This window comes from Schistocerca gregaria, chromosome 2 (genome assembly GCF_023897955.1).
Source record: "Schistocerca gregaria isolate iqSchGreg1 chromosome 2, iqSchGreg1.2, whole genome shotgun sequence".
NCBI lineage: Eukaryota > Metazoa > Arthropoda > Insecta > Orthoptera > Acrididae > Schistocerca > Schistocerca gregaria.
Window position 1 is genome coordinate 1,043,390,003 of NC_064921.1, and position 11,167 is coordinate 1,043,401,169.

General features: G+C 44.5%; 1 protein-coding gene across 2 annotated transcripts in view; it reads left to right on the forward strand.

Annotated features, from left to right (window-relative positions):
• Positions 1-10,086, forward strand: part of LOC126335559 (UDP-glucosyltransferase 2-like) — a 470,415-nt gene extending 460,329 nt beyond the window's left edge. Inside the window, exon 8 of one of the 2 annotated variants that reach the window (XM_049998978.1) lies at positions 8,895-10,086. In XM_049998978.1, the coding sequence (XP_049854935.1) occupies positions 8,895-9,132 (238 nt within the window). In that variant the 3' untranslated portion in view covers positions 9,133-10,086. Of the gene's footprint in view, positions 1-8,846 lie in introns of both variants that reach the window. The other variant, XM_049998977.1, reaches the window with a different exon arrangement.
• The last annotated feature ends 1,081 nt before the right edge of the window (positions 10,087-11,167 follow it).

Below are 11,167 nucleotides of genomic sequence, written 5' to 3' on the forward strand. Positions count from 1 at the left end.
CGGACAGAGAAGGAAGTACAAAAATTATAAATAACTGACACTGTCGGCTGGAGAAAAGTCGATTAATTCAATATAAAGGAAGCTTTTTCTATTGCTACATTCGGCAGAACTAAGCTGCTATCGCCAGATCCACATACTGGATTCTGAAATAATTTGGGTGAAAGTCACGGTTAAATCAGGCTCAAACATGGTAAGTGGATGTCTCTATAGGCCCCTGGCTCAGAGGCTGTTGTGGCAGAGCACCTGAACGAAAATTTGGAAAATATTTCGAGTAGATTTCCCGAGCATGTTATAGTTTTGGGTGGATATTTTAATTTACCAGTTATTGACTGGGAGACTTAAACGTTTATAACGGGTGGCAGGGACAAGGAATCCAGAGAAATTTTACTACCTTGAGCAGTTAAACAGAGAACCGACTCGTGGCGATAACAGACCCTAACTATTGGAAACAGTTAACGCAGAACAGGGAATCAACAATCATAAAGCGGTTTCTGCATCGATGATTTCAGCGGTAAATAGATATATTAAAAAAGATAGGAAAAATTTTCTATTTAGCAAAAGTGACAAAAAGCAGATTTCAGAGTGCTTGGCGGCTCAACACAAAAGTTTATCTAGAGTACAGATAGTGTTGACGATCGGTGGACAAAGTTCAAAATCATCGTACAATATGCATTAGATGATTATGTGCCCAGCAGGATCGTAAGAAATGGAAAAGAGCCACTGTGGTACAACAACCGAGTTAGAAAACTGCTACGGAAGCAGAGGGAACTTCACAGCAAACATAAACATAGCCAAAGCCTTGCAGACAAACAAAAATTACGCGAAGCGAAATGTAGTGTGAGGAGGGCTATGCGAGAGGCGTTCAATGAATTCGAAAGTAAAGTTCTATGTACTCACTTGGCAGAAAATCCTGGGAAATTTTGGTCTTATGTCAAAGCGGTAGGTAGATTAAATGGTACTGAAACAGAGGAAGACAGACTAAAGGTCGAAATACTAAATGGATTTTTCCAAAGCTGTTTCACAGAGGAAGACTGCACTCTAGTTCCTTCTCTAGATTGTCGCACAGATGACAAAATGGTAGATATCGAAATAGATAATAGAGGGATAGAAAAACAATAATAGGAAAGGCCACTGGACCTGATGGGATACCAGTTCGATTTTACACAGAGCACGCCAAGGAACTTGCCCCCCTTCTTGCAGCGGTGTACCGTAGGTCTCTAGAAGAGCGTAGCGTTCCAAAATTTTGGAAGAGGGCACAGGCCATCCCCGTTTTCAAGAAAGGACGTCGAACAGATGTGCAGAACTATAGACCTATATGTCTAACGTCGATCAGTTGTAGAGTTTTGGAACACGTATTATGTTCGAGTATAATGACTTTCCTGGAGACTAGAAATCTACTCTATAGGAATCAGCATGGGTTTCGAAAAAGACGATAGTATGAAACCATAGCTCTCGCTATTCGTCCACGAGACTCAGAGTGCCATAGACACGGGTACCCAGGTGGATGACGTGTTTCTTGGCTTCCGCAAGGTGTTCGATACAATTCCCCACTGTAGTTTAATGAACAAAGTAAGAGCATATGGACTATCAGACCAATTGTGTGATTGGATTGAAGAGTTCCTAGATGACAGAACGCAGCATGTCATTCTCAATGGAGAGAAGTCTTCCGAAGTAAGAGTGATTTCAGGTGTGCCGCAGGGGAGTATCGTAGGACCATTGCTATTCACAATATACATAAATGACCTGGTGGATGACATCGGAAGTTCACTGAGGCTTTTTGCGGATGATGCTGTAGTATATCGTGAAGTTGTAAAAATGGAAAATTGTACTGAAATGCAGTAGGATCTGCAACGAATTGACGCATGGTGCAGGGAATGGCAACTGAATCTGAATGTAGATAAGTGTAATGTGCTGCGAATACATAGAAAGGAAGATCCTTTATCATTTAACTACAATATAGCATTTCAGTAACTGGAAGCAGTTAATTCCATAAATTATCTGGGAGTAGGTATTAGGAATGATTTAAAATGGAATGACCATATAAAATTAATCGTCGGTAAAACAGATGCCAGACTGATATTCATTTGAGGAACCGTAAGGAAATGCAATCCGAAAACGAAGGAAGTAGGTTACAGTACACTGCCAGGATACTGCTCACAGGTGTGGGATCCGTACCAGATAGGGTTGATAGAAGAGATAGAGAAGATCCAGCGGAGAGCAGCACGCTTCGTTACAGGATCATTTAGTAATCGCGAAAGCGTTACGGAGATGATAGATAAATTCCAGTGGAAGACTCTGCAAGAGAGACGCGCAGTATCTCGGTACTGGGTTTTGTTGATGCTTCGAGAACATACCTTCACCGAGGAGTCAAGCAGTATATTGGTCCCTCCTACGTATATCTCGCGAAAGGACCATGAGGATAAAATCAGAGAAATTAGAGCCCACAGAGAGGCAAACCGTCAGTCTTTCTTTCCACGAACGAGACTGGAATAGAAGGGAGAGCCGATAGAGGTACTGAAGGAACCCTCCGCCACACACCGTCAGGTGGCTTGCAGATTATGAATGTAGATGTATACGCTCCGTAGTATTTTCTGTCTCACACGTTCAAGTTGGCCAGGATGCAGACGAACAGTGTCAAAAGTAGAATAAATACGCTGCTCCAGTGTGTCCACATCTGGAATGGTCTCTGCATACACGATAATTCTGAGGTGGTCCCATATCCATAAATCTAACAAGCTGAGCTCCGGTGAATGAGCAGGCTATGCAACTGGACGCCCTTGTCCTATCCATCTACCACGGAGGACACGATTGAGACGCGTCCAGAAGTTAAGGTAAAGTGGGCTGGAGTGCCATCATGTAACAGCCACATAATCCTTCGAGTCATCAATGACATTGCTTCCAGTGCGGGAGGCACAGTCACGCGCAAGAAACGCCGATAGTTACGGCTTGTTAGGCGCTCGGCGACAAATCCGTGCCGTAGGCACTGGAAAGTTCCTCAGGTCACTCCAGTATTCAAGAAAGGTAGTAGAACTAATCCACTAAATTACAGGCCCATATCGTTAACGACGACATGCAGCAGGATTTTAGAACATAGCCGGCCGCGGTGGTCTCGCGGTTCTAGGCGCTCAGTCCGGAACCGCGCGACTACTAGGTCGCAGGTTCGAATCCTGCCTCGGGCATGGATGTGTGTGATGTCCTTAGGTTAGTTAGGTTTAATTAGTTCTAAGTTCTAGGCGACTGATGACCATAGATGTTAAGTCGCATAGTGTTTTGAGCCATTTGAACCATTAAGAACATATATTGTGTTCGAACATAATGAATTTCCACGAAGAACACGATCTATTGACACACAGTCAACAGGGGTTTAGAAAACACCGTTCTTGTGAAACAGCATTAGCTCTTTATTCACATGAAGAGCTGCGTGTTATTCACAAGGGATTTCAGATCGATTCCGTATTTCTGGATTCCCGGATGGCTTTTGACACTGTACCACACAAGCGGCTCGTAGTGTAAATGTGTGCTTATGGAATATCGTCTCAATCATGTGACCGGATGTGTGATTCACTGACAGAGAGGTCACAGTTCGTAGTAATTGACGGAAAGTCATCGAGTAAAACGGAAGCGATTTATGGCGTTCCCCAAGGTAGTGTTATAGGCCCTTTGTTTTTCCTTATCTATATAAACGACTTGGGAGACAATGTGACCAGCCGTCTTTGGTTGTTTCCAGATGACGCTGTCGTTTATCGGCTAATAAAGTCATCAGAAGATAAATAAACTGCAAAACGATTTAGAAGAAATAGCGGAATGGTGCGAAAAGAGGCAGTTCACCTTAAATAACGAAACGTATGAGGTCATCCACATCAGTGCTAAAAGGAACTCGTTCAACTTCGGTTACAGTCTAATCTAAAAGCTGTAAATTCAACTTAATACCTAGGTATTACACTTACGAACAAGTTAAATTGAAAGGAACACATGGAAAATGTTGTGGGGAAGGCTGCGTTTTATTGGCAGTACACTTAGATAATGTAACAGATCTACTAAGGAGACTGCTACACTATGCTGCGCCGTGTGGGATCCTTACCAGATAGAACTGACGCAGTACGTCGAAAAAGTTCAAAGAAAGGTAGCACGTTTTGTATTATCGCGAAATATGTGAGAGAGTGTCACAGAAATGGTACAGGATTTGGGATGGACATCAGTAAAAGAAAGTCGTTTTTTTTTTGTTGCGACTGAATCTTCTCACGAAATTTCAATCGCCACCTTTCTCCTCCGAATGCAAAAATGTTTTGTTGACGCCGTCTTACATAGGGAGGAATGATCACCAAGGCAAAATAAGCGAAATCAGAGCTCGTACGGAAAGATATAGGTGGTCATTCTTTCCTCGCGCTATACGAGATTGGGATAATAGAGAATTGTTAAGGTGTTCGATGAACGTTCTACAAGGTACTTAAATGTGATTTGCAGAGTATCCACGTGGATGTAGATGTAGACGTAGAAGTAAGACTGGCCCCAAAATACGGTCACCAATTATGCCGGCCCACACATTTCGGCTGCACCGACGCTGATGGTTCGGTGTCTGCAGACCATGGGGTTTCCACATACTATCCCACAAATCACTGTTATGAAAGTATATGATACCACTCCGCGTACAAGGGGCCTCATCTGTGAGTAGGATGAATGACACAAATCGTGGGATCGTGGTTGCCTAGTGAAGAAACCCGTGAAAAAACTGCTCCTGATGAAGAAAGTCTCTCTTCAGCAAGCCCTGCACACGCTTTAAGTGTTAAGGTAGTAACAACTGTCATGCAGAATGTTAAACACGATCGTCTGGGCCGGCCGGAGCGGCCGAGCGGTTCTAGGAGCTACAGTCTGGAACCGCGAGAATTTCTAATGTTTTTCAAACCCACCTTGGCCAGAAATATCGCTGGACCTCTGCCCGCCGGCCGCGGTGGTCTCGCGGTTCTAGGCGCGCAGTCCGGAACCGTGCGACTGCTACGGTCGCAGGTTCGAATCCTGCCTCGGGCATGGATGTGTGTGATGTCCTTAGGTTAGTTAGGTTTAAGTAGTTCTAAGTTCTAGGGGACTAATGACCACAGCAGTTGAGTCCCATAGTGCTCAGAGCCATTTGAACCATTTGAACCTCTGCCCAGTTGAGAACGTTTTAAGCTCTAGATTTTGCCGATATAATGCCCCAGGTGATTAGGATTTTGCACAATATCCCTCAAGAGGATCTCCAACAACTCTGCCGGCCGGTGTGGCGGTGCAGATCTAAGCGCTTCAGTCTGGAACCGCGTGACCGCTACGGTCGCAGGTTCGAATCCTGTCTCGGGCATGGATGTGTGTGATGTCCTTAGTTATGTTTAAATAGTTCTACGTTGTAGGGGACCGATGACCTCAGACGTTAAGTCCCACAGTGCTCAGAGGCATTCGAACCATTTTTCGATCGTCTGGCGTACCATGTAATGGCGGGTCATTTGCCTGGTACTGATGTGCCGGTTTCCTTCCACAGTGTAAATCACATTTCCCTCCAAGCCCGTTGTCCGAACATTTCGGCAGGTCCATGATTATTTCCTGCTTGCTGAAACGACACTGTATCAGTCAAACGGCGAAACGCTGTTGCAAACATTGAATGCTGTGGTTCTTGTGGGCGGGGGCAGCTCTCATGATGCGACCTTGAAGCCCACCGCCCGCTGCCGTTTGCCTTTCTGTAAGTAAATACCATGTCGCCAAGTTCTTGGTTCGAATACGGAACCATTGTATACAACGTTATATCACATCCACTACAACGTAAGTCAGCAACAGAAGTACACCGGAAACAACATTACGAATTACTGTGGCAGGAGAGCGCGCTAAGGCACGACACCTGAGGCACAATACCAACTTCCAGGAGGAAACCACGCATGCTGTAGCTGTGGCTGCATGCTACCGCGCGTATCAGAGCGCAAAGTGTGACTCAACAAATGGCCTCTAGCATGGAAACTATGCATTTCGGACATAAGTTTATTAGATCATTTTTTGTTCCGTATCACATCATTGGTCAATGAGCTAGAGTTGAAGCTTAATGGTAGATTGAAACTATGTGCCGGACCGAGACTCGAACTCGGGACCTTTGCCTTTCGCGGGCAAGTGCTGTACCGACTGAGCTACCCAAGCACGACTCATGCCACGTCCTCACACCTTTAATTCCGCCAGTACCTCGTCTCCTACCTTCCAAACTTCACAGAAGCTCTCCTGCGAATATTGAAATGCCTAGAGTTGGTGCACGGTGGAAAAAATAATATATTTGAAGCTCTCGTAGTTTCACTTTTATCAACCCAGGTCAGTTTATAGTCTTACAGTTCATACTGTGCAAACCTCTCGTCTGCATATGAAATGAAGGCATTTCATACAGGGTTGGTTTTTTTTCTTTTTCGTGTTTGCTTCCTCCCGGTAGTAAGACACTTTCATGATAATCTGCCTTCTCATAAGGTTTACATAGCTTCAACAGCCAATATACAAGATGACAATACCGAAGTTCGTTTCAGTATGTAGTCTGAGGTGACAAAAGTCACGGAATGTCTCCTAATATCGAGTCTGACTTCAGTTTGGCCGTTCTTTTGCAGTAACTCGACGTGGAATGGACTCAACAAGTCGTAGTGAGTGCTCTGCAAAAATATTAAGTCATGCTGCTTCTATAGCCGTCCACAATTGCGAAAATGTTGCTCGTACAGTATTTTGTGCACGAAATGAACTGTCGATTATGTCAATGTCAGGCATTCATGTCGAGCGACGTGGCTAGCCAAATCATTTGTTCGAACTGTCTAGAATAATCGTCAAACCAATTGAGAAACAACTGTGGCCCGGTGACACAGGGCAGCGTCACCCATTAAAATACTATCGTTGATTGGGAAGTGCAAATGTTCTCCGAGTAGCCGTACACAACCATTTCCTGACAACGATCGGTGCAGGTGGACAAGAGGGCCCAATCCATTTCATGTAAAGCAGAGCCCACACCTTTATGGAGACGCCATCAGTTTCCACAGGGCCTTGTTGACACCTTGGGCCCATTGCTTCATGGGTTCTGTGCCACACACAACAGCTGCCATCAGCTCTTCTCACCTTACCGCGGTACGATTTTCCAACTGTCTGGGATCCAACCGATATGGTGCCAAGCCCAGGAGAGGGGGCCTTCAGGCTAGGTCGGTCGTTAACAAAGGCACTTGCGTTGGTCGTCTGCTGGCAAAGCGTATTAACGCCAAATTTCTCTGCACTGTCCCAACAGACACGTCCGTCGTACGTCACACACTGATTTCTGTAGTTATTTCACTAATTTCACTCCATTTCGGAAATGGAATATCCCATGGGTCTAGCTCCAAGTAACATTTTACGCTACTGGCATTAAAATTGCTACACCAAGAAGAAATGCAGATGATAAACGGGTATTCATTGGAAAAATATATTATACTACAACTGACATGTGATTACATTTTCACGCAGTTTGGGTGCATAGATCCTGAGAAATCAGTACCCAGAACAATCACCTCTGGCCGTAATAACGGCCTTGATACACCTGGGCATTGAGTCAAACAGAGCTTGGATGGTGTGTACCAGTACAGCTGCCCGTGCAGTTTCAACACGATACCACAGTTCATCAAGAGTAGTGACTGGCGTATTGTGACGAGCCAGTTACTCGGGCACCATTGACCAGACGTTTTCAGTTGGTGAGATATCTGGAAAATGTACTGGCGAGGGCTGCAGTCGAACATTTTCTGTATCCAGAAAGGCCCGTACAGGACCTGCAACATGCGGTCGTGCATTATCCTGCTGAAATGGAGGGTTTTGCAGCCATCGAATGAAGGTTAGAGCCACGGGTTATAAAACATCTGAAATCTAACGTCCACTGTTCGAAGTTCCGTAAATGCGAACAAGCAGTGACCGAGACGTGTTACCAATGGCACCCCATACCATCACGCCAGGCAATAAGCCAGTACGGCGATGACGAATACACGCTTCCAATGTGCGTTCACCGCGATGTCGCCAAACACGGATGCGACTATCACGATGCTGTAAACAGAACCTGGATTAATCCGTGCACCCAGGTTCGTCGTTGAGTACACCATCGCATGCGCTCCTGTTTGTGATGCAGCGTCAAGGGTAACCGCAGCCACGGTCTCCGAGATGATAGTCCACGCTGCTGCAAACGTCGTCGAACTGTTCGTGCAGATGGTTGTTGTCTTGCAAATGTGCCCATCTGCTGACTCAGGGATCGAGACGTGGCTGCACGATCCGTTACAGGTTACAGCCATGCGGGTAAGATGCCTATCATCTCGACTGCTAGTGATACGAGGCCGTTGGGATCCAGCACGGCGCTCCGTATTACCCTCCTGAACCCACCGATTCCATATTCTGCTAACAGTCATTGGATCTCGACCAACGCGAGCAGCAATGTGGCGATACGATAAACCGCAATCGCGATATGCTACAATCCGACCTTTATCAAAGTCTGGAAACGTGATGGTACGCATTTCTCTTCCTTACACATAGGCATCACAACAACGTTTCACCAGGCAACGCCGGTCAACTGCTGTTTGTGTATGAGAAATCGGTTGGAAACTTTCCTTATGTCAGCACGTTGTAGGTGTCGCCACCGGCGACAGCCTTATGTGTATGCACTGAAAAGCTAATCATTTGCATATCGCAGCATCTTATTCCTGTCGGTTAAATTTCGCGTCTGTAGCACGTCATCTTCGTGGTGTAGCAATTTTAATGGCGAGAAGAGTACGTTTACAGTCTGATAATTCCCATGACTTTTGTCACCTCAGCATTTGTGCATTTGTTAAAATCACAGTGATATTATCTATCTGCAGGTACAAGGATAACATGAAGAGGCTGTCGGCCGTGTTCCGCGAGAACAGGGCGGACTCCCTGGAGCGCGCCGTGTGGTGGGTGGAGTACGTGATCCGCCACAGGGGAGCCCCTCACCTGCGCAGCGCCGCCCTCGACCTGCACTGGTGGCAGCTGATGCTGCTCGACGTCATCGCCTTCCTGCTGGCGGTCGCCGGACTCACACTCTGCCTCGTCTACTTCGCCACGCTGCGGGTAGTCTCCTTCTTCAGAGGCAGCAAACAAAAGCAGAAGCAGAAGAAACAGTGATGCACTGAAAATGCATTGCAGACAGTTCTAATTATCTGAACCTGGGCCTCGAACATTTATCTCCATATCCTCACAGATACGTTGGTTCCATGTGGAATCGCCATTTCTGTGGAGTGGTATGATTCTCGTTCCACCATTGGAACGACACTATCGGAGTTACGATGAAATGTATCAAAACTGCAACTCAACTATCTCGTGATTGCAACCCGGCAGCGGTTGTAAGTCGTGTCCAGTTGTGCTCGTCCATCGCTTCGACACACAGTGATGGTAAATTCGGTGTAACAAAACTATACCGACAGACTTGGAAAGCATTGTGGAGAGTGTCTTCAGGAACATAAATACATTTATCCATGTCATGAAACATCCTCTATCATCGCTGAACGTTGACGGACCACAAACTCAGTTTTTAGTAGTTGTTTTCGGTGCATTCGCTACGTCAGATGGCTTCGAATGCGTCCACTGCTAACGTAATAACGCTGTGAGGACGGCGAAACGCCATGGCGACCCTTCAGTGTAGAATGGTTGACCTGGCAGCCGGCAGTGGCCGTTGTGTGTCAAACCCCTGTAGCGCTGTCGGTCTCGTCCCCTGACATGGGCTTCTGATACTCAATTTGTTCCTTAAGGAATCTTCCACTCTCTTTCAATATTCGTCAATATCCTTTTTCTTATAGTCTTTATACAGAAGTGGATTGTATTGGATAAACAAATTTTATAATTTAGGTATTGAAAGTTTCGAATGCAAAATAAACTGCAAACAAACAAAAAATGTACCTGCAAAATAAAAAGGTATATATAGAACCATTTTAAAAGATATTACTGTACTTAGGAATCTATGTATCAGTACTATTGCAATATTCACTCATTTTTATAAGCTACAGTGTTTTGTATGATCATCTTATGATTTTGAATTTGTACTTCCGAAATCAAATACGAAAGTATTGTTGTAACTCTCTCTCTTTCGATACGAACACATCTGATTTCAGTGAACATTAAACTAATTACAATAAGAAGAGTTGATATTAGAATATTTTAAAGATTAATTACAGTTACCTGCCTGTAACTACCTTGCTTTGGTAGCTCTTTGTTTGAAAATGAAAGAAGAAACAGGTTATTACCAGATAATGACCACTTGAAGATAAATGTTATACATTTGAGTCTGCCAATAGGTAGGAGGTAACTAGCATTCGTAATGTGTTTCAAGATTTTATTCAATACAAAACGTTACTCATCTAACTGACTATATTGCCGTATTACGGCATCCATATAGATTATACAAATATTTCCATCTATCTGTATACCTATCTGATACACACCGTGGATACGGTTACTACAACCCACACCACAAGTTGCGAAACGCGGCCAAATTTCTAGTACTTTACTGTCGAGTTGAGATTTTCACACACAAATGATTTATTCATATCTTATAGAAACTAGCAGTACGGCAATAAACAGCCTTTTAAACACGCCTCTAACGGCAATCAAGTAATTCATAGCAATACAACAGTTCAAAAAAAAATTTAAAGAACATTAGTCAACGGGCTACTAAACTAAATACAGAACTTTGTTAATAAAAAAATCAAAGGTCTCAGTAAACACGATTAATGGCAATAACGGAATGGAGGAATTTAAAAAGTTTTAAAACAAAAGTGTCCTGGAATATCATTAGAACATCACAGATATGACGGACCCGTGTAATGCGGCCACAAATCACGCACTGAGGGATGCTCAGGCTAGGCAGAATACTGACCAATTTAAATACGCCCGTAAACACAATTGCCACTCTCAGGCTGGTCACTACACCGACTTTTAGCCAGCGAAAACTTGTATTAAGATGGCTTAACTTGCTAACAGAATTAGAGCTAACCTCGTGCAAGGAAATATTACACCACACAGTCCTGAATGAGAGACCACATGATCAACCAACAACAAGCATGCATTTACTCATAACACACAACAGAATAGCGAAACAATTAAACTGCCAAAACTACACCTCCCATCGGGTGAAAACGAGAGGAGGAGGAAAGATCACTGTCTT